This window comes from Lacerta agilis, chromosome 15 (assembly GCF_009819535.1).
Source record: "Lacerta agilis isolate rLacAgi1 chromosome 15, rLacAgi1.pri, whole genome shotgun sequence".
In the NCBI taxonomy this organism is placed as follows: domain Eukaryota; kingdom Metazoa; phylum Chordata; class Lepidosauria; order Squamata; family Lacertidae; genus Lacerta; species Lacerta agilis.
In genome coordinates, this window is record NC_046326.1 from 41,291,456 (window position 1) to 41,315,903 (window position 24,448).

Sequence of the window (24,448 nt, forward strand, 5' to 3'; positions counted from 1 at the left end):
ACTGAGGAAATGACTGCATCATACAGTTACCTCCAGCAATAGTGACTACCGTCCAAGGCTGCCCATTCCATTCACAGCCCTGAGTAGACAGCCTTTTCTCTCTCGGTATGAGATATAACCTAGAAAGCACCATACTCAAGTTTTCAGGCAAATTAAAACACAGTACACTGACAGCGATGTAGATTTTGGCCCTCAACAACTCCTTTATGAAAAGAAGAAACCGCTGTCACTTGGTTCCCTCCTTTCTGAATTAAAACCAATTTGTTCAGTCAACTGCCCCCCCAATCCCCTTAACTGCCCTTTGTGCACCAAGTTTTAAGGAAAAAACCAAGCCCACAATTTTTACGTAAAATGATTTCCCATTGGAGAATACCAGCAGCATCAAACAGCTGACCATTCTTTTAATTTTTTTAAAAAGGCAGCTGCGGGACGAGAGAGAGAGAGACAGACACAAACACGCAACATTCTTAGTCAAAACAACAAATCCATCACGTATATATTTTTAAAAAGTTATCTTTGAACAATGGGGAAAAAACGACCTCAGCACAAGAAAGCGCGAGAGTAGCATGGTTGGGGAAACCGGCCCTTGTTCCAGAGGCAAGAATTCGACGTGATTTTCTTTTCTCTCTCTTTCGGGAGGAAATATAAATCTCATCCCCTCTCTCTCACCCACCCCCCTAAAGTTTCATCCGTTAGGGACTTAGACAGCATGTAAGGTTGATGGTAGGATTCCTCCTCTCAGAGGCACAACTTAAAAAATAAAATAACCAAACACAGCTAAAACCACAAAATGAATCATCACTGTTTTAAGAGTTAGAGACAAGGGGCCATCCAGAGGCCATCCATTCTCACCCCCTGCTGACAGCAGGAATAGATATGCATATTAAGGGCCGCAGATTCGAACTGCGGCAGTACAAACACAGCCCAATAGCGGTCAGTTGTCGTCACGGACTCCTCCCGGAGTTTCGAGGGTCACACATTTCTGCCAGGACCTCCAAAAACGAGGTAGTCCTCAAATGCAGGTCGGCGACGTGATGATGCTGGCGACCACCAGGTCGCGGTTGCTGCCGCCGCCGCCGCCTCCTTTAGCGCCCTTGGGGAAGTCGTCGGCCTTGCAGAGGACGTACCGCCAGAGAATCTTCCGGAAGGTGAAGCGGAAGTCCTGGATGCGGTAGGCGTAGATGATGGGGTTGACGACCGAGTTGGCGTGGGAGAGGACAATGGCTAGGTTCATGATCTCGGTGGGCTTGACCAGCTCCGGGTGGAAGAGGGTCAGGCAGTTCAGGATGTGGAGGGGCAGCCAGCAGAGGGCAAAGAGGCCCACGATGATGGCCAGAGACTTGGCGGCGTTGACCTCCTTCTGCAGCGTCGTGCGGGAGTTGCCCATCAGCTCCATCTGCCGCAGCTGCTTGCAGGCCACCAGGAAGATCTTGGCGTAGATGCCCAGCATGATGAGCAGCGGGAGCAGGACGCAGCCGAAGAAGTTGAAGTAGACCATGTAGCTCATGGTCACCACTTCCTCAAAGAGGCATCTCACCTGGCAGGGCCTGTGCCGAGCCGCCTCCACGGGGCTCCCGTTGGCAAAGGTCGTGAAGTTCTCGGCGCAGGTGGTGGCGTTCTCCCCGTGGTTCCAGCCCATCAGCGGGGTGAGCCCGATGCCGAAGGAGAGGATCCAGAGCACGGCAATGAGGACCCGGGCCCGTTTCCCCGTCACGATGCTCTTGTATCTGCAAGGAGAAACACACGTAAGGGCGCGGGAAGAGCCTGCAGGATCAGGCCAAGGGCCCATCTAGTCCACAAGTGAAATCCTCTTTTAAATTCATCTAGGTTGGTGGCCATCCCTGCCTCCAGTTTTTATAAACTTCTATCATGTCGCCTCTTGCATTTTCTCTAAACTAAATAGTCCCAAACGCTGCAGCCTTTCCACAATCATTTTTGTGGCTTTTTTCCCCTTGAACCTTTTTGCAACTCCACAATACCCTTTTTTTGAGATGAAGCAGCCAGAGCTGTACACAGTGCTCTAAATGCGGTATAGATTTGTATAACGGCATGATGATATTGGCAGGTCCATTTTAAATTCCTTTCCTAGCCTGGCAATGGCCTTCATGGCTGCTCTACACTGGGCTGGTATCTTCCAGCAAGCTATAGAATATGACCCCAAGGTCTCGTTCCTGGTCCTTCCCCTCCATCTCAGAGCATGCACGTGAATTTAAGATTTTTTTGCTCCAACATGCATCACTACATTTCTCTACGATGAATCGCATTTGCCATTTTACTGGCCATTCACTCAGTTCGGAGAGGTCCTTTTGGAGCTCTTCTCAAACTCTTTTTGTTTTTAACAATCTGAAGAAGTGTGCATGCACACGAAAGCTCATACCAAGAACAAACTTAGCTGGTCTCACTAAGGGGCTACTGGAAGGATTTTTTAAATTTTGTTTTAATCCTGAGCAATTTAGTGTCACCGGCAAACTTGGCCACCTTCCTGCTCACAATGGAGAGAGTCCACTTCTCTCCATTAAGAGAACTTTGCAGTTATTCCAACTCTCTGCTTCCTGCAGCTTAACCAACTGACAAAAGACCATCTTGGGTGTGGGTCCTGGGAGACCTACTCCCTGCCTCGCACACCTTTCCCCACCTGGCCTGGGAGGGCGGAGCTTGGACTGACTCCAGCTGCAAAAGCGGAGGCTGCTGAACAGAGTCTCAGGCTGGGGTGTTTGCTCAGGGGTGTTTCTTGTTGCCGTTATTGATAATAATTTTTTAAAGGGGTAAAGTGGGCATATCGGTTTAAGGCAGTCTTGTAGCCTTGGCTTCTGCCAAGTCAACGGGGCACCTCTGAATTTTCCACCACCACCGCGGTGTCCCAGAATCCCAAGTGGTCCCAACCACAGACGCACGTTTGCACGGCCCACTCCGTTTCACTGCAGGATGGGAAGAGAGCAAGAGGAGACCTCCGCCGAAGCCAAGATCAACCTCTGGACTCTCCCCTCTGCTCTCCTCCCCGTGGGAAAGAAGATGGAGGCCGTCCAAGAGGCTTGGACGTGAGACGAGGACAATGGGGGGATACGAGGAACAGCAGGGAATGGGAACTCGGAGGAGGAAGGGGTCCAGGACTTCCACTGCAAAAAAAATTCCAGAGATTCCAAGCCTTCCACATCAAGGAAGGAGGAGCAGGTTGAGAGTTTGGCCATTACCGTTATTTACATTTGTGCCCTCCAAGGAACTTGTCACCTTGCACCTAATTCTTCCCCACTGACTCTTTGAGCCTCACAACACCCATGTGGAGTAGGCTAGGGGGCTGACCCGGTGGGCTTCCCAGTGGGGCGGCAGGGATTTGAACCCGACTCTCTTTCTCAATCCAGCCCTAGACCGCCACTAGAACCACTACACAGCGCTGTCTCTCCATCGGTCTCGATCCATTGCGTCTGGTCGTGACAGAGCTCTGCAATTGGCTTTACGGTGGTGGTAAAAAACATACAAGAAGTTTAACAATGGGACATTTACACGTGTAAACCCAGTTCGCCACATTTGTAATCGTCCACCGCCCACAAACGCATGCCAGGGATTTTTTGCTTGAGAGGAGGATGTCGAGTAATTCGCGTTTGGGATCCCTAGCCTGCTCCAGAGTTCCCTAGCCTGGGATCCAGAGTTCCAGAATTAGGGAACTTTCCTTAGTTCAGCGGTACAGTGCTTCGCATGCAGAAGGTCCCAGAATCGGTCTCCTGAATCTCCCATCTGAAACCCCAGAGAGTGCCTGCCGGTCAGTGCGGACAGTACTGAGCTAGATGGAGCAGTGGTCTGACTTGGTGTAAGGCAGTGCCTGGCGTTCCATGCCTTAGCACTCCATCTATTCACAGTGTTCAGGCTGCGAGTGCCATTCCATGTGTAGCCGAAATGGCACAAGGAGAAAGTGTGGGTGGGAAAGTTTTAAGGAGAGAAACCTCCAAAATGGCTGAGCAAGGATGGAGCATGCTTGGGTAGGCATGGAGTGCTGGGGAGGAGAGCAAAACAACAACAACAGGAACTGGGGGGTGAAATGGAATGGAGTATGCAGCAACGGGCATGGCCGGCAGAGCACTCAGTACAGTGGTCCCTTGGTTCTCAGACTTTATCCGTTCCGGAACTCCGTTCCAAAACCAAGGCGCGCTTTCCCATAGAAAGTAATGCAAAATGGATTAATCCGTTCCAGACTTTTAAAAACAACCCCTAGAACAGCAACTTAACATGAATTTTACTATCTAACGAGACCATTGATCCATAAAATGAAAGCAATAAAAAATATACCGCAGCCACAGAATCAATCCATCAGTAGCTGAACTGGGCTCTACACCGTCGCAAAAACAAAACAAAAAGAGCCGTAAAAACAAAAACGCAAAATAAATAGCGAAAACAGGCAGACTCAGCGTAACACTCAAAACGGAGCACCTTCGGCTTCCGAAAAAGGTTCGCAAAGCGGAACACTTACTTCCGGGTTTGCAGTGTTTGGGTTCCAAGTTGTTTGAGTGCCAAGGCGTTTGAGAACCAAGGTGCCACTGTACTGCAACAAGTGGAATTGTCTTTGGATTTTGGTTTTATCGAGGGCTATAAATCCGACAAACAATAACAACAATGTTTTGTTTCAGGCCCTGGTAGCAGGAAGCCAGGCAGGTTAGAAAGAGGCTTGGCTTGGCACTGGAGACTTGTGCCCCGCAAGGTGACGATCCCACGAAGCTGAGAAGGAGCAGCCCTCCAACTGGGCGCTGGAATGAGGAAGCCTTCCTCCCCTCCTCACACAGAGAGGGAAGTGTCTGCTGCCGCCGCAGCCACAGAGGCGGCCATTCTTTGCCAGCTTATTTGTGGTTGTACTTTGCCTCCTGCGTTGAAGGGCATGAATGGGTCTTCCGGGATGCCCTGCCATTTCCATGGAAACGGGACGCCACCAGCGAGCTGGCATTTCATGCTTGAAATAAGGAGAGAGGCCAAGGCATTGGGGAGAGGAAGAGAGGCAGGGGGAAGGGGGGTATTTAAAACTTGGCTTGCTCTCTCCCACCCTGCGTCCAAACACACAAAACACATTTATTTCCTTGCAAAAACAAAATCCTCTGTTGCCCCTGCTCTGGTCAAGCAAGCGCAGCTCTCTCGTGAGCCTTGTAGAACCCGGGCTGCTGCAAAGGAACCAAAGCAAGCTTTGCAAGACCCAAGCACAACTTTAAGGTCTGCATTGCTCAACCTCGGCTGCAGATGCAGAGAAAACAGCCCCGGCTCGTAATTTGGAAAATGAGAACGCCAATGTTGAAGCTTGCCTCAACAGGCGGATCTGAAGACACGTGTCCTTCATTTCTCAGGTTTGTTTTCAGGTTTGTGAGAGTCCGTGTGCCGTGTGGTTCAAGTGCTGGACTAAGCCCTGAGAGACCAGGGTTCAAATCCTCCACTCAGCCTTAAAGCTCACTGCTGGGCCAGTCACACACTCTCAGCATGTCCTGCCTCGCAGGGTTGTTGCTGGGGACAAAATGGGGAGAGCAAAAAACCATGTGCACATAAGACTCCAATAAAATAAACAGTGAAAAGAAGAAGGGGGGGAAACCTCAAGGCGCAGGAATAAGGCCATTAATCTCCATGTGGCCTGTATGCTCCTTGCAGGCAGAGACCATTCTGCTGGAATGCCGGAAACTGCACGAGTCACTCAAAACTCTCCCAGCCACTCTCAAAAAAGTAATCCTCAGTCGGAGGGTTTCCTCCCATCTCCATTTAAGCCACCTATTCAAAGCAGAACTACATGAGGGCAACAAAATACGCTCTTCCTTGCAAAGATCCAATTGTCTAAGGTCAACTATTTGCAGCCGGGGCTGATCGGGATCAGCTTAGCAGGATAACTTGATGGGGTCGTGTCATGTACAGGTTTGCTGACCTGGGCTGAGGAAAGATGGCTAACTGGCCAAATCCCGAGGATTTGGTTTTCAAAGCAGATACTTTTTTATAGGTTGTCAAGGATTTGGAAGGGAGGGAGAAAAGAGAGGTAGAGAAATATATTTTCTTCTCTCTTCTGCATCTAGTACAAATCAGAACTGGGCAGAACAAATGTATAATCTGCTCAGCCGAAGGGAGGTGTTGGAGCGAGGGTATGCTTGGGGTTTTCCTCAACCCTTTCCTTGAAATTTTGTCTTCCAGTAAGCAACGAACACACACATATATTTTACCTGCCTGGGAATTTTTTTTGCAAATAACGTGAAATTGGTTAACAGATTGAGAAAAATGAATTTTTCATCATCATCATCATCATTATTTAGATTTTCCACCTGCCCTTCTCCATGAGATGCCCGGGCAGATGACTGCCATTTAAAAAACAGTATTAAAATCAGTTTAAAACAAATTGCACTCAAGAGAATAAGGAAGGGCAGTCAAGAGAAAATTTAAATTGGTGAGCCAGTGGTCTTATGGTGGTGAGGTGGAGTGGCAGACAGAGAAAAGGCTGAAGATTTTCATCTCACTTGTGGGGAGATACCCTCTTTCAACACCGAACCTGCGTCTCTAGCTTCCTCACCCCAACCCACAAACTAGTCATGTCCCTGTGTTCTTTAAAGAGCAGCCCGTCATTCAACAGGTGCAGCAGGTTGTGGGGGACAGGCTTCCCCGGTTGAACTTACGCCTGGCAGATTTCTGCCTGGCAGAAGGGAAGAGGTCATTCACAACCCAGTCCAAAGACATCTGAAGTCTAAATCCCCCACTCAGGAGTCAATGAATGAATGAATGAATGCCCTCGCCCATCATAAAGCAAGCAGTCCATCTATTAAGCACCAATTCTTCCTGCTAACAAAATGGGAATAAACACTTCACAGGCGTCATGGGTCCAAAGCGAAATGGGATAAACTCACTCCCCCCCCCAACTTGGTGCATTTAAAAAAAATATTTAATTTTTAATGAGCCCTAAGAGGCCTTTTCACTCTTTGATCCTGTTTACCCTTTGCATCTATCAATTTATTAATCACTGTTCAGGCCATTAACGCGGAAAAAGTGTCTCAGAAACCCTGTTTATCTCCTCCCGGCGTTCTCCATTCAATAATTCATGTTCAAAGCGAGGTGTGCTTTTGCATTACAGGCTTCAATCCAGTCTTTATCATAAAAGCCAGCGCAGCTTTTTGTGGGAGGGTTGCGCCCATTTCACAGATTACGAGACAACCGAGGCCAAGAAAGAATTAGGGCACAATGCTAGCCTTCGAAAGAGTCCCTGTGATTTTTACGGTACCGGAGGGAGACCAAACGCCGCCGAGAAACTGTAGCTGCTTTGCGGCGCACGGCCTTGAGAAATAGCTCCAGAGGAAGGTGCTAACAAATAAGGAACCGTGTTCATTCATGCTTTGTGAAGCCGTAGGCTATGAAACCTGAGATGAAGCATTTCATGTGTGATACCCCAGTAATCCCTCACACAAAGGGAGGGAGAGAGAGAGGAATCCTCTGCGATCTGCCCATCCACCATGCCTGTAACCCTTGCAATAAGTTTTGCCCATTTAAGGTAGGCAAGGCTTATTATGCCAATACTGCAGATAGAACAATCGAGGCAGTCACTGGGTTCCAACTTCCAAACTCCCATCACTGACCATGCTTGGCTGCTGTGATGTGTCCAAAAACATCTGGAAGTTGCTACGTTGGCCACCTCTGGATTAGAGGCTTGTACCAGCAAGATCATCGTCGCCTCGATGCCAAAAAACCTATCCAAAATATTCACCGGAGCGAGTCCTTTAAAAAAAAAATCAAAATCTGGCACAAGAACTGCACACCGTCCGCCCCACCCCTGAAATTGCCACCTTCCTCCTCTCCGGCACCAAAACATCTCGTGAAACGAGTTCTGCCGCCCGGCTGCCCAGCTACAACTGCAGGATCTGTCCAGGCGGAGACGAGACCGAGAGCATCGCAAACACTTCAGTTTTAAGTCTGGGTGTCTGCATTCCGCCAGGCAGAAGCTGTGAGGTTTTGCTGTGGATTCCAGAATCCTGACCAGGTTTCTGGCTGTTGCATTTTGCACAGGAACGCACAAACCATCTCAGACAGTTAGAAACACGCAACGTTCGTATTCGAAAGCGATTTAAAATGGTAACAGGTTTCCCCCCCTTAAATGTAAGCTGTGCTTTGCTCTGCCTTGCTTTTTAACCTGCTAGACCTCATAATGTTTCTAGACCTCATTGTCACAACCCTACTGTTACTGAAAGAAAGAAAGCAATCTGAGGTTTGCTGTGCCTGGCTTTTTAACCGGCTGTTTTAGGTCTGTGTTTTTTAATTAATTTATTTTTATTTTCTAACCTGCATGGTTACAAACCTACTTAAGAAAGAAAAAATTCTGAACATCTATTCTCTGTCCAGTACAAATTCAGGAAAACCTTCTGGGTATACCTGGATTTCCCCAAAATTTTGGTGGTGGCAGGAATGGGGTTAAATCCCAAATTAAATATGGAAAATTTCTTGTGACATTTTTTTTTTAAAGTGCTCGTTGGGTTTTCCCCTTTTCCTCTACCTACAATCAGCTTACTCAAGAGCAGTGACAATCGGCCTGGACAAAACCCTGAAAATACCCTCCCAAAATGTAAACAGCACATTCCTTGTGGTTTTGCTACCCTTTATCACAAACTGCCCTGGAAACTTGGAACCAAAGGCCAATCCAGAAATTTCTAAATCAGTGGTGGGGAGTTTCAGTCCCGTGGGGCTAATCATAGAATTGTAGAATCTCCCTCTGCAGTTGTGGCTTGAAGATAAAATAAGTACATTGAGTTATTAGTTAACGATCAAAGCGAGAGACTTATACTGCAAAGCAGGAAGGGCCAATGCTCACTAGTGGTCTGAAGATTTCTGCATTGCAGGGGGCTGGGCTGGATGACCCTTGGGGACCCTTCCAGCTATTCAGTTCTATGACCTCACTGCCCTTTCCCTGCTGCAACCTGCAATCGCCAATCTTGTTCAGATCCTGAATTCTGATATACAGTACGGCCAATATTTAGGCACTTCAGTCAGGGCCGACGGCCGATGTTTTTACCGTTAATGTCAGCTGGGAAAGATTCTCTCTCTCCGCTGCCCCTGACGATAGTTGCAAAAAAGTAATTCTTTAAATATGCCTATGACTACAATTAACCAGCCCTATTTATTACCATTGTCGTCACGGTTTACCAACGGAAGCGGAGAAGGAAGGACGGTTGAGAAAACGCTCCTCTACCCACAAATTGTAGGAAACTGCCTGTTCGTAAGCGTAGGAAACGAGGCTGGTTCATAATGGTAGGAAACGCAAAGCAACGAGGGCGACTGAGTTTTTCCGCCACCCGGGAGCTGCCGAGGAGGAAGCGCTGCCAGCCCACGCTTCGAGGTGCCCCGTGACAAATCTGTTGGATAACACCGGCAGCTTCAAGAAGTCCCTCTCTCTCCGGCCATCTCCAGTTCCATCCCAAAACCCTCCCAACATCCCCTTCAACCCAAAGATGAGTAATTTCTAAGCATATTGTCCACGACAGGCCTGTCGGAAGACACCTTATACCGAGTCAGAGCACTGAGCAGGAGATGCCGATGTGCGTAGAAACCACTGGCTTTTTTTGCCCCTGGCCTGTGGCCCCTGGAAGACTCCCCAAACGGGAATGCGGCCCTCAGTCTGAAAGAGGTCCCCAAAGTCTGCTCTCCAGCCAAGATTCACTCCCTTAAGGCTACCATATTCTACATACCAGGAGGGATTCAATAGCTACTTGGAATGAAATCACCCAACTTCCGAACTAGCTCCATATTGTCAACTCTGACCGGCAGCCGCTCTCCAAGGTATCAGGCAGAGAGAGCTACGGTCTTTCACCAATAAATAAAGCAAGGCTCTAGTCCTCGTGGTTGTGGAGAAAGAGCTGTTAGGCAGGGACACAGGAAGGCACATTAGACTGAGATAAAGGTCTGTCTAGGTCAGTACTGTCTACACTGACTGGCAGCAGCTCTCCAAATTTTCAGAGAGCCGATCAAGAGGCTTGCAGGCCAGAAACTCACCACAACTGATTTAACTGGTCAGACAGGTCATTCAGCTAAACCTGCCCTCTTTCCCCTCACTCTGCTACCAGATTGATTTCATGCTGGAGAGGCCGGGATTCAAGGGGGGGCGGGGGGGGGGCGTCTGCATGCAAGCCCAAAGAGCTCCATCAATATCAGCCCCACGGCTGCAGCACAGAAACCCACCAGGTCAATTGTTATTCTCAAGTACGACTTTCCCAGGAAGTTCAGAGCAGGAGGGCTACTGAGGTCCAGCTCCGAGGAGGGCCTTCTGGCGGTTCCCTCCGTGCAAGAAGTGAGGTTACAGGCAACCAGGCAGAGGGCCTTCTCGGTGGTGGCGCCCTCCCATCAGATGTCAAGGAAATAAACAACTATCTGACTTTTGGGAGACATCTGAAGGCAGCCCTGTTTAGGGAAGTGTTTAATGTTTGAAGTTTTGTTATGTTTAATATTCTTGTGGGAGCTGCCCAGAGTGGCTGCAAAAACCTAGCCAGATGGGCGGGGGTATAAATATCATTATTATTATTATTATTAATTAGAAAGGGGAAAGGTTAAACCCCACCCCGCTCAATGAGTGTGGATCCCAAGATAAACAAAGGAAGTTTGCAGAAGGGGAGTCTCCTGCACCCCCACATTGTTCAGGAACCCCCACCCCCAAATCTCCAAAAAGCCTTTTCCACTGGGAGGGTGAGGTCTCAGGTGTCGGCAGGCAGACTGGGGAGGCGGATCGCACCCCACCACTGCTTTTCCAGCGAAGGCTTTGGCTGGGGCTGATTGGGCAACTGAGGTTATGCAAAAGGAGCAGTCAGTCGTGGAACAAAGTTGGTCTGCAATGAGCGAATCAGAGAGTTTTTTTTTTTCTTCGCCAAAGGGTAAATGTATCACAATTGGATTTTTAAAAAGCCAAGCGGCTGTTTTACAATCGACTTTGTTCCTTTCGTTGTTTTACCTTCCGATTTAAGGCCGGGTCCAATCCTGCTGTGTTTTGTATCTGACGTACAATTTTTGGTGTGTTTTATTTTTGGGATGGATATTTTGCTACATCAGAGTCAGCTCATTAAAACAGATGGGCTTAAATCAGCCAGGACAAACTTAAGTTTATTAAATTCAATGGGTCTACTCAGAGTATGAGGCTAACGTCTCCATTTTTTTACAGGCATAGCATAAATGCCAAACAACACATTATCCAAATTTCCCCATATCTCCCCACCCCCACCCCTCAGTTCTTAGACCACCTGAGAGGGGATATTTATGCCAAAAATCTCTTAAACTGCAAAAACTTTTAAACTCAAAGGCGGAAGACATTTCAATGGGTTTGAGACGGGCTTTAAGTTATTGATTTCAGTAGGTCTATTCTGCAAATGACTTCTGCTCAAAGCAGAACCATTGAAATGAATGAACCTAAGAGAGACTCAATGGGTTTACTCTGAGCAGGGCCAGCATTGGGTGCAACTCTGAGTCAGCATGTGCCACTCTAAATATATAATTTATTGGGGGTTTTTTAATAAAGAAAAAATTAAGACCACTTTGATGAACAGAAAGATGTAAGTATACAACTGAATTTTAAACATTAACTAGTGTTGAAAAGATTGCATCAGTAAAAGTAGAGAGAACACCTTAAAACATGTATTCCTTTCCTTTTTTAAAACACAGTCCTGCGCTGCATTTCTTAGCAAATTCACGGAAGAAAAATGGCAATTCTAGGCAGGAACTGCAGCCTCAGTTTCCCCACTGGGGAAGCGGATCAGCAGATGTATTTTCGAGAAGACAACAACTCTGCATAAATCTCCAGAATGACGGCGTCATCCCTTTGTGACATCGATGAGCTAACTTGCCCCCCCTCCCACCCCACCCAACCATGTGCTCAGAGGCGGCAACACTTTCCTCTTCCTCAAAAATATGAGATTGCGTAATATATTGTGACTGATAAGCGACTAAGCAAATTCTCCTTTCCTCTGACTGGGCAGTTGTTTTTGCATCTGTGGAACAGGTAAAAATGCAACGGGAAAAGCTTGCCTGTTGAATGCCTGCCTGCCTGCCACGCAGGGGTTCCTCAGGGCCACCTGAGAGGATTCTGGCCCTGTGACAAGTGGGCCTGGCTTGTTATCGAGGGCAGGGCTCAGATCCACACCATTAACACTGCCCCGACTCCGTATTGCTTTGGGCGCAGCCAAACACAACAGAAAATGAGATTAATACATCAAAAACACAGAGGTTGGAAATTGGCAGCTGGTGGTACAAAGCAGAAAACACGCCGAATCTCCAATGTGGCCCCCAGAGCCTTTCCACCTGGCCCTTGGGCACCTCTCCAGGCCACGCCCCTTTCCCTTAGGACACACCCCTCGCTGGAGATGCCCCACCCCCAGCTCTTTCTGCCTATTCTGGATGGAGGATAGAGAGAGGTTGGTGTGAGTCAGTGTGTGTAGAAACTAGCCTAAGATAAAATTTGTATCTCTTGCTTCGTCCATTTTTGCCTCTGGCCCCGGCGGAATTGAAGAGGAATTAAAGAACCTTGTAATGAGGGTGAAAGAGGAGAGCGCAAAATATGGTCTGAAGCTCAACATCAAAAAAACTAAGATCATGGCCACTGGTCCCATCACCTCCTGGCAAATAGAAGGGGAAGAAATGGAGGCAGTGAGAGATTTCACTTTCTTGGGTTCCATGATCACTGCAGATGGTGACAGCAGTCACGAAATTAGAAGACGCCTGCTTCTTGGGAGGAAAGCAATGACAAACCTAGACAGCATCTTAAAAAGCAAAGACATCACCTTGCCGACAAAGGTCCGTATAGTTAAAGCTATGGTTTTCCCAGTAGTAATGTACGGAAGTGAGAGCTGGACCATCAAGAAGGCCGATCGCCGAAGAATTGATGCTTTTGAATTATGGTGCTGGAGGAGACTCTTGAGAGTCCCATGGACTGCAAGAAGATCAAACCTATCCATTCTCAAAGAAATCAGCCCTGAGTGCTCACTAGAAGGACAGATCCTGAAGTTGAGGCTCCAGTACTTTGGCCACCTCATGAGAAGAGAAGACTCCCTGGAAAAGACCCTGATGTTGGGAAAGATGGAGGGCACAAGGAGAAGGGGACGACAGAGGATGAGATGGTTGGACAGTGTTCTCGAAGCGACTGGCATGAGTTTGGCCAAACTGCGGGAGGCAGTGAAAGACAGGAGTGCCTGGCGTGCTCTGGTCCATGGGGTCACGAAGAGTCGGACACGACTGAACGACTAAACAACAACAACCGGCGCATGCATGCACTCAGAGAATCTCAGAATCGTAGGGTTGGAAGGAAGGGATCCATAGGGTCATTTCGTCCAATCCCCTTGAAATGCAGGAATAAGCTTGCTTCCCTGCCTGGGAGAAAATCATTATATGGTAATTTACTGCCTGTTAGCGGCAGAGGTCCACTGCAAAGTAATCCAGCATGGGAGGAGGGGCAGAGAGAAGGTTCTGCAAAGCCAGAGCCCACCGCTGTGACTGTAAACTCAGTGGAGGCAGAGACCTTCTGCTACAGAGAAAAGCATCATGTCTGCATGGATTGGTGCTGTGTAAATTGGGAGATCAGAAGGACACCGGCGGGTCAATGGGATGCGCAGAAAAGCAGCACGCGAGAACAATCAGTAGCCTCCTCGCACCGTTTCCCTCCCAGCAATACCGATTCAAGGATAGACTGCGCCTGACCATGGAGGGTCCACAGAGCCCATTGCCATTGATAACCTTATCCAGGGACGGGGCAGAAACCCCCCACTGAAAAGGTGAACACAGCCAATTCTCCAGCTGTCAAGAACAATATGTGAAACCAGAACACAATCCTCAAACTTTGCAATATGGATCTCCAGACGAATAAGCTTCACCAAAAATGCAGAGAGAGAAAGAGAAAGAGAAAGTAAAGCATGCATAAAAATGCAAATGTTGGTGAAAATCATGTGCAAAAATACATGGGGGGAGCTGTATTGAACACAAAATTGCAGAGATGCGTTTGGAAAAATTTGCAATACAATGCTGATGAATTTTCACGACGACTTTAAATAATAATGATAATGACAATAATCACAAATTCATGGGGAAATATGGGGAACTGAGAAACCGGGAAGTAAAAAAATGGAGAGCTTTGCCTATTCCTGGCCGTCCCCATATATTTATAACTCAAAGTACACACAAATAGTGACCTCGTTCTCCAAATACCTTAGTAGTCCAAATGGCACCACTGTTTCACAATCAGCCGTCTCAGGGTAACCCCAAGAATTATAGGATAACCCCCCCCCACACACACACAAAGAAAAATAGAAGAACCCTCCGCAGCAGGGGAGTGGTGGTCCCCAAAACAGCTCCCTAGAATCTTGGGATGCTCTGTGGGCACAGAAGGAACGGATGCCTGTTAGGCAAGGAAGGAGAGCCTGGCGGGAGGTGGAAATGGAATGGAAAAGCCCGTGGGAGGGCGTGGCCGGCGGGCTGAGCCGACACACACACTCCCCGCTGCAACATTTTATCGCAGGACCACACTCGGTAACAATAACCGTTAATAAGACACTTCGAACGCTACTGGGAACGGTTTCAGCTGATCGCTTTCCAGAAAAGGCAGGGGGGGCGGGCAAGCTTTGAACTGCCCTTTTCCGAAGCAAAAATCTCCGGCCTGCCAGCAGGGATGTGTTCTACTTGTGCGAATACCAGGATATGCTCGCAGTGGAGGTTTCGGCTGCAAACAGCAGGAAGGTCTCATTTGAAGGAGTCGGGCCTCTGGTCTTCCCCCCAAGACCACACGCACAAGGCTTCAAGCTATTCTCCTAGCTGTCCTCCGACGGGGACATCGACTTCTCACATTCCTAAATGTATCACTAGGATTCCCATATTTCAAGAAGTAGAAAAAAGGACACCCCAAAAGTTATTGAGCTTTGTTTTGGAAAACCCCAAAGTTGTTTTGAACACCTTCCTGCCAGGTTTCGCCATTGCCCTAAGCGAGCCGAGTGTGTTCCTTCTTCCCCACTCAGAGAACTCCTGCGTTCAGGAGCAGTCTACCTTGATCCACGGACCTAACTCAGACATGACTCACTGGACACTCCCCATTTTGCGGTGGGTCCCTGGCACACCTCACCAGATACTCACCTTCCATCCCAGTTTTCTCCTTCTCCCATAACTTTTCATTAAGGAAACTTTAGGACGATGCCCAGAATCCCCCAGAAATACAGGGGGGGGGTTAATACTGCTTGACCACAGTATCTAGCGACCACCCTCAGAATACCCTTCATGTTAGCTCGGTAAACCTTCACGGAAGCCCCACAAGTTGGGCCTGCATCATTCTTCACACATACAAGGTGGTGGCGGGGAGCGGAACAGTGGCTCGCTCAGGGACACACCAAACAGTTGAGCCAGTAATCCAAGGTAGACTGCCCCTGCATAGGGAGGTTCAATGGGAAGGAGGTTACTGGGGCTGTCAGAAATGGACAGGCCTGCCATCGATGAATTGGTCAACGGCTGTTAGCCATCACAGACTTACCAGATTTAAGAGTGGAGGCTGACAATGCCCTGCTTGAGATTTTCTCTCCTGGATTTATTTTTAAGAAACTTCAATAACCTGGTGCTTTAATGTCTGAAACCCTTTATATGGAACCTTTTTCTGTTAAGTTTTTTTTTTTAAATGATTTTTTAAAAATGCACTTAATGTCTGAGGGAATAGGCCTAGCAGATAAAACTTTCTAGGATTCTTAAGTGGACAGAATTCTGCTTATTTCCCAACTTTCTCCCAAGCAACTCAGGTATTCCCTCTGAATTTTATCCACACAACAACCCGGTGAGCTTGGTTAGGTTGAAAGGCAGTGACTGGCCCCCAAGTTCACCTAGGGAGCTTAATGGCAGGATTTGAACCCTAGTCTCTCCCAGGTTCTGGTCTGACACTCTAAGCATTACACCACATGGGGTGGGCACTGTAAGAACAGGATGCCGGGCTGGGTATGGCCCGTTTTTGGCCTGATCCAAGCAGCAGGGATCCTTCTTATATTCAACCTCAACCCGTATTCCACCTTCAGTAATAACAACCCTGTGAAATTAACTCATTGGCTGCACCCATTTCACAGATGAGACAACTGAGGTTAAAAACATAAACAAACCAGGATGCCACCAAATCCCGCCTGACTTTAAAACAACCTGGAGAGGAGGATATTGGTAGCCTCCACGTGACTCAGCCCCCGGACATACATCTCCAATGAGCTGAATATGACTGCAACCCCAGGACCTATTAGAGGCACATGGTTTGCTTTGCCATGACTCACACAACTACCGGAATTCTTACCCACGGACTCTTGAGGCAGAGGTGGAATTTTAACTCACCCCCCCCCCCAAGGCCGGCGTTTGATCCCAGGACTATGCTAGTTAAAGAAGAAAAATGAAACTAAGGGGGGGAAGCAACCCTGACCCCAAATCTCTGCAAACACAAACGCTGCATCTTGTGGGAGGGAGTTCCATAGTTTAACTATGTTCTGCGTGAAGGACAACTGCCTTTTCTCTGTCCCGGAGAGCCACCGCCTGCACCAGGGACCCCCTTCCACTCCCCAGAGCACAATCTGCTACCAGGAGAATTGCAAATGTAGGAAGTTGCTCTATAACAGACTCAGGCCGTTGGTCCTCAGCTGTGTCCGTGGTGACTAGCAGGGCCTTTTGGCCAAGGGGACGTTCCAAGTCACCATTGTGCTAAACTACAGCCCTTCCTTTAAGGACCAAGCGAGGATCCACTTCTCATGCTCCCAAATAAAGGGCTGATTTAAACAGAAGCGAAGGAAGCTAACATACACCAAGTCAGATCATTTGGCTATCCACCTCATTATTCCCTACACTGACTGGCAGCCGGTCTCCAAGCTTTTAGGCATGGGGGCGTTCCCAGCCATGCCTGTCACTGAGCTATGGCTCTCCACTACACTGAGTCAGACCATCGGCCCATCTAGCCCAGTATCACCCGCACCGATCGGCAGCAGCAATTATGGGGTTTCAGAAAGCGGCCCTTCCCAGCCCTACCTCAGAGGCAAAAGTACTGGGGGGGTCAACCCCGGGGCCGCCTGCATGCAAAGCAAGTGCTCTAGTTCTGAGCCGCAACCCTTCTCCAGAGATGTGTAGCTCGGGCAAGCGAGCCAAGCCGCACAAACCACGAATAAGCGGTCAACACAGCGGAAGCCGCAGGATCTGGGCGAGGGAAAACCCTTCTCCCCTACCCGCGTTCTCTCTCCCCGATCACTCCGTTACCTAAGTGGGATCTTGATCGCCAAGTACCGGTCCACAGCCACGGCCAGTAAGCTGAAGATGGAGCTCTGGGTGAGGACCAGGACAAAGCTGGCCAGGAAGAGGCAGGAATGGAAGTTGATCCGCAGGCCGATACTGATGGTGATGGCGAAGGGGATGGCGAGGAGCCCCACGGCGATGTCGGCCACCGCCAGGGAGACCAGGAAGTAGTTGGTGGCGTTCTTCAGGGTGCTGTTGATCGCCACTGCCCAGCACACGAGGACGTTGCCCGCGATGGCCAGCACGGCAATCACCAGCTCCACCACAATGTACACCATATCCAGGCCATCGAGGGCCAGCGGGGACGAGGACGCGGCCATTTCAAGCGGGGGGCTCAGCCCACGCCAGCAAATGCCATGGGTCCACCAAACCCCCAACAGTGGCGGTCAAGGGAGAGCTGGCCTGTGGGAATGAGGACCACCTCCTGCTAGCACCAGACATGGAGGCGTGCCGATTTTTTTGGGGGGGGGGTGTCACAGAAGCTCAGCCCACGCTGCCGCCACACCGCCGTGCCCGCTGGGACACATCTTCGGCCATCGCCGGTGGACCGCAGGCCATGAAATCTCCTGGCACGATAGATCTCGTGGTGGTGGTGCTTGTTACGGTGCCACAACAACAAGTCTCTTGGTTTCGTTCTCCTGCCACACCACAAACCTCAAAGAAGCAGCGTGGGAAGCCAAGGCGCTAGTCCCTGTTGTTTTGTCCCACCACGTGCCACAGGGCGAGCGAAACAGGACTCCCCCAGCCGGCTGAGCCCAGGGAAAGGTGCAGGCAGTGGGTGTCAGTCTTGGAGGCTAGGAAATGGGCACAGCTGCAGAGAGGAGGGCAGGGAAAGTTCCACCCCCGGGAGGCATCTCACAGAAGCAGGGAAAAGCCCAGGCGGTCGAAATGATGTTCTATCTGCAGGAAGCCCCGGAGATGATCAACAGCAGAGTCCCAACGTGGAGTCGCGAGTTCGAGTCTGCCCACGTAGCTTCGCCCACCTCGAAAAGCCGAGGCAGAGCTCCTCTCTTCTTATCCTTGTTAAAAAATTTTTAAAAAAGTGGGTAATCCCGGTCGCTGCAAACGCCTCTCTTTTTTTTAAGCGCACCCCGGATCCGCTCCAGCCGCGCCTGCAAACTCTCCTTTGCGGAGCCGCGGCGTCTTTCCCCCGCAGCAGAGGCTTGCGCGGCTATTTCTGCACATGGGGAGAGGGCGGGGCGGGGCCTCGGCGGAGCCCTGCGTCCGATTGGCGGAGGCGCACTCCCAGACCCCGCCCCTTCCTCGCTTTTACCGTAAGGCCGCGAGCGAAGCGCCCCGCCGATGTTTCCCGACGCCCTGAAAAACTTTTCGCTGCAAAACAGGAGAGAGAGTCGTTGCAGGCGCCGCGGCTGGGTGAGTCAGAGGCGCTCATTCATACTTATCTTTCTTTTTTAAGTGTAATCTTCCGGCGTAGATGATCTGGAAGTTTAAGAATAGGAGGGATGCACTTTGCACGTCCTCAGAGACACACTGTGAGTCTTATAACAAAAATGTTACATGAGTGTTGGATTGTTGGATTGCGTTTTATTTTATTTTACTTCCATTGTCCTTTATGAATCACTTTCCAAATGATTCACAACGAGGCATCAGAGAACCCTAGCTCAGTAGCCTAGTATCTCCCAGTGGGGCTCGGGATCTCCCCTGGAAAAATCGCTGCCAGTCCGTGTAGGAAATACTGAGCTAGATGGTGCAATATCTCACTCCTTAAAAGGCAGCTTCCTATGTTCCTCTCTAAACCAGCCCTTAACCAAGAAGTCTGGGAACTTATTTTATCTTAAAAGAGAACAGCTGTAAGTAGCTCAGCAGTAACAGCATCAGCTTTGAATGTGGAAGATCCCTGGTTCAGTCCTTGATAGCCTGGGAGAGAGACTCCCTGCCTTGCAACCCTGAAGAGCTGCTGCCAGCCAGTGCAGGAAATACCAATGGTCTGATTTAGTATAAGGAAGCTTCCTAAATTCCTTATCTATCTGTTGATTGGTCGACCAACACACACACACACACACACACACACACACACACACAATCAATCTCAACTCCAAAGCAGATCCAGAACAGGATAAGAAACCCTACTTAAAAAGAAGCTTGCTGAAAAGATAGAGATGGCAATGATCTGATCTGTGTTGTTGTTTAATTATTATAAATGTGCGTTAGGGTTTTCTATTCTAACCCTGTGTACTCAGGAGTAGGCCTTCTTGAATTCAGTGGGGCTTCCTTCCCAGGCTTTCTCATAAACAATACAAAAATCCCTGTTGCAAAATAGTGAGCAAGGTTTTGGGTCCTGCAGAGTTCTTCTCCATCAGCTTGGATGCCAAGTGAAACAGAGTGGCGTGAGGGACCTGGTTCAGTGCTGGAGAAACGTGGCTTGAGGCTGGATCACAAATTTGACTTTTAGTCAGCATCTTAGGAGGGAGTGTGCGGGAAATGATGACAGACAGCATTCTTATTGTGCCGTGAGGAAGGGACTTGTGAGGTCTGAATGCTTGCATCGTTTTAAAAATGGCCAATCAGAAAATTATTATTATTATTTTAATTATTCTATCTTTCATTTCAAAGAGAAATGCCAAGGTGGTTTACAGACAAACAAAAGCCAGCAATGAAAAACCAATATCCATATATACCTTGCCAAGCTTTTGCTGGCAGCCAACGGCTCAGGGCCAATATATTCAGATACTTTTATTTATTTACTTGACATTCCTTAAAATTCTTAGTCAGCGGAACTTCTCCGAGTGACTTGCTCTTTTATCGCTTCTGTTTCGCAACAAATAGATAGGGGATAAGAAACGCTGGGCTGCTGCTTTATAAGCAAATATTGATAATGATTAAAACAATATGTATAACGTGACGAAACAGAGATGTCTGAGCCATGCCATCAGAAGGGAGAGGCAGGAAAAACTGGTTGTCCTCAACTTTCCACCCTGCTCCAAGTCCTGTCAGCTTTCGGGATATTTCCAGCGAGTTTAAATTAAGGCCGGTTAACAAAATATATGTCCCCGGTTAACAAAATTTGAGTTGATGTCCCGGTTAACAAAATTTGAGTTGATTAATTGTATGAATGTTGATTGACTGAACTCTTCAATTTGACTAAAACAGGGGTCAGCAAACGTTTTTCAGCAGGGGGCCGGTACACTGTTCCTCAGACCTTGCGGGGGGCCGGACTATATTTTGAAAAATATATATGAACGAATTCCTATCCCCCACAAATAACCCAGAGATACATTTTAAATAAAAGGACACATTCTACTCATGTAAAAACACGCTGATTCCTGGACCGTCCGCGGGATGGATTTAGAAGGCGATTGGGCCGCATCCAGCCCCCGGGCCTTAGTTTGGGGACCCCTGGACTAAACCTTAAGAATAACTTCCTGATGGCAGGAGCTAATATTTAGTCTGCGGAGGAAGGAGAAGCCTGTCAACGGCTGTTAGCTGCAAGGGCTATGTGGAGCTTTCAGTCCAGAGGCAGTCTATCATCAAATATCAGTTACAGGAGAGTAATGGATGCCGGGATCGGGCCTTTGATGTGATGACAGATGCCTTTGGAACTGAAACTGTGCATCAGACAGGCACTCTCTCCATGGCATCTCGGTGTTTGCTAAAGTCTTTCTTCTTTCAACGAGAGGCTCAAGAGGCTCGTTTCTGCAGCCACACAAGCAAACCCCTCTCTCCAACCATCCAGGCAAGAAAAGAGGCAGGATAAGAACCAGTGCCGGATTTATGTATAAGCTAAACCTGCATACAGCAACAGTGTTTTGTGTTGTGTAGGCTCCTATGATGTAAGTAATGGGCCCCGCCTGCTAGCCTGCTCCCTAAAATATCACTGGTTCTTAATTGTGTTTCAGTTCAACAATTACTTTGATAAAATGCATATTTTGTTATGTGCAAATGGCTTTGCATACCTATTAGGTGCACAAATTACTATATAGCATATATTCAACCCAAAAAAACCAGCGACAATTTGTTGTTGACAAAGGACAGCTGGACATACTCCAGTGGTTGCTGAACTACTCCAGGCAAGCCTGGAGGATGCGGACCATTTGGATCCCTTCCAGTCGGGATTCAGGACTCATCATGGAACTTAAACTGCCTTGGTCGCCGGCGGGCTAGGAGCAAAGGTGAGAGCTGTTTCCTCGTTCTGCTGGATCTCTCAGCGGCCTTTGACACCATCGACCATAACATCCTTCTGGACCGGCTAGAGGGGTTGGGAGCTGGGGGCACTGTTATACAGTGGTTGCGCTCCTTCCTCCTGGGCCGTGTTCAGAAAGTGGTGTGTGGGGGGGGTGAGTGTTCAGACCCCTGGACTCTCACTTGTGGGGTGCCTCAGTGTTCCGTCCTCTCCCCCATTCTTTTTAATATCTATATGAATCCGCTGGGGGAGATCATCAGGGGGTTTGGGCTGGGTGTCCATCAGTATGCGGATGATACCCAGCTCTACCTCTACTTTGGCATCCATATCCCCACCTTTTTCTCCAAGGAGCTTGAGGTGCGACGCTGTTCGGCCTCCTTTCCACCCCCCACAACAACCCTGTGAGGTAGATTAGGCTGAAAGGTGGTGTGGCCGTGGCCCAAAGTCACCCCCCCAGTGACCTTTGCGAAGGCCGAGTGGGGATTTGGACCCTCCCAAGTCCTAGTCCGACACCCTAACCTCTGCCCCACACCGGCTCTCCATGCGAACATTAGGTCTAATGATAGGGCCGGCTCTCTTAAGTCCCTGGGCTTGAGGAGATCTTTGGCGTTTGATATTGTAGGAGCCGGTTTGCAGCTTCACCGGATGTGGCTGTCATCCTCAGACGATTTCGCTTGGTGCGAGCTGCTCCTCAGCCACAGACCGGAGAGATCCCATTTTCCCTCACCATTCCCTCTCCAACTTAATCATTGGAGAGAGATTTATTTGCCTCATTCGGAGAGCTTGCCTCTTTCTCTCTCCCTTCTTTTTTTTTTTTTTTGTGAGTCGGTGATTCAACCCACCCCGAAGAGTTTTGCAACGACCTGATCTCACACACGCACGACTCTCCAGAAGGGACTGTTTGAAAGATCAGCTCGGAGCACAAAGATCGCAGTGATGAGAGGGTGATCTTGCCCTTGTGGAAAAATGCTGCTGGAATGAATTAACAGGACGGGGACGTCCGCCTGGCCTGCATCATTCAACCTATTCATTTGCCATACAGTGGCCAAGGGAAGATGGTTACCTCTTCAGGGTGTAGCTTGCTGATTAAGTCAGCAAGTGTTTGTGTTGATTAAGCAGGCATTTTAAAAGAACCCCAAAAGTCCATCAACCTACAAGAAGGTGGAACGCTTTGGGGCCAGTTGATTAAGTGGGCAAATGTTGAGGTTGATTAAGTGGGTTTGTTTGCTTTTTTTTTAAAGGAAAACCAGGAGGGCTAGATGCCTTGCCCCTTTCACAAGGCCAGTCTAGACCATTTGATGCCAAAGCAGTTTGCTTCTTAATTGGCGTCTTTTTAAAGCTGGGCAAAAGTTGTCCTTCGTTCCTGCCTCCCTGACTCTGTGCTAGCGCCGGCGTTTCCCCGCGGCGCCATGAAAAGGTTGCGCTCGATGCAGATTTTATTGGCTGCCCTGATTCCAGTTTGGTGTTGTGCTGTAAGCAGCCTTCAGAGAGACGTTTGCTGTTTGGTGTGGTGATAAAAAAGAATGAGAGAAGGGAAGGGAAAGAGGCCGCGAGGGCCACTGCTGGATTTATTTCTTTTTAAGGATTTATCTGAGTGTGCAAAGCGGGATAGCCCTATCAAACTGCTGCTAGCTGTGATAGCTCAATGAAGCCTCCATATCCAGGCACAGTCTATCTGCTAAAGGCCAGCTGTTGAAGCAAAGAGCCAGGGAAAGCTGATGCCTCGCTTGGGGGCTTCCAGTTGGTCACTTCTGGAAAACAGGCCTGTGGACTGAAACTGTAAGGTATATCTCTCTATATACATAAAAATTTAAGGTGTCTTCACGCACTGCAGCGTGGGGAAAGGGCAGTTCAGGTGAGGCCCTTTACACAGTAAAAGGGAGTTGGGAGGGGAGGGCTTTGGGCAGTCTATGGAGAAATAGGGAAGGGGTGAATGAGGTGTAATGGGAAGGGGTTGTTAATAATAATAATTATTATTATCTATACCCTGTCCATCTGGCTGGGTTTCCCCAGCCATTCTGAGTGGCTCCCAACAGAATATTAAAAACACGATAAAACATCAAACATTCAAAACTTACCTAAACAGATCTGCCTTGTTTCATTTTTATTAATTTATTGCATTTACATCCTACCTTGCCGCTTGCAAGGAGCTCAGATGGCGTGCATGATTCATCCTTTCTTAATTCAGTCCCCAGAACAGCCCTATGAGGTAGGCAAGGCTGAGAGAAGACAGTGACTCGCCCAGGGTCACCCAGTGAGCTTCGTGACCAAGTGGGAATTCGAACCCTGGTCTCAGAGGTCCTAGTTTGACACTCAAACCGCTACGCCATGCTGGTGTGGTCTTGCATGTAACCTGGCCCTGAGCTGCATAGGAACCAGTGGAGAGGCAGAGTGGTGTAGTGGTTAGCATGCCAGAATAGGACCTTGGGAGACCCGGGTTCGAATCCCCACACTTTGCTGTGTGTAGAGTGAGCCATGGAAAGCTGGCAAGAGGAGAGAGTGGGGCAGCAGCCCCTGGTGTGCAGGAGTGTGCCTATGAATATGTCAGTCTGGATAGCTCAGTTGGTTAGTGTGTGGTGCTCATAATGCAAAGGTTTCAGGTTCAATCCCTGTATGGAACAGCTGCGTATTCCTGCATTGCAGGGGGTTGGACTAGATGATCCTCGGGGTCCCTTCCAACTCTGCAGTTCTGTGATTCTATTGTATTTAAAGCTGCAGCGGCAGCAGACATATGAACAGGATATTCCTGCACGCAGTTGGTACCAGGGGTGGCAGGGTGGGGAATCCCTGAATTTCAACAAATTGGATAGAGAAGGAAGGAAATCGTTACTCAAACGCTCTTACTTCTCATTTGCTTGCAAAAAAAAAAAAGTTCTGAATTACTTTGCTTCTAATCTCCTTTCCCCTTCCCCCAACAAAAATCACATCCTATGATGATGATGATGATGATGATTATTATTATTATTTATTAAACTTTTATACTGTCCTCCATCCAAGGACCAAAGGGTGGTTTACAATATAAAAAACCCCAAAAACAACGAATGTAGATTTCGGAGATTCTCAGGT

General features: G+C 48.6%; 1 protein-coding gene across 1 annotated transcript; it reads right to left on the reverse strand.

The window, feature by feature from the left end:
- Positions 1–429: 429 nt before the first annotated feature.
- On the reverse strand, positions 430–17,692 carry ADORA2B (adenosine A2b receptor). Its single transcript, XM_033172115.1, has 2 exons — positions 17,206–17,692; positions 430–1,727 (listed from the first exon to the last, which is right to left on the reverse strand). Exons 1-2 carry the CDS (start codon positions 17,559–17,561, stop codon positions 1,013–1,015), a joined length of 1,071 nt encoding a protein of 356 aa, XP_033028006.1. The 5' UTR covers positions 17,562–17,692; the 3' UTR covers positions 430–1,012.
- Positions 17,693–24,448: the final 6,756 nt, after the last annotated feature.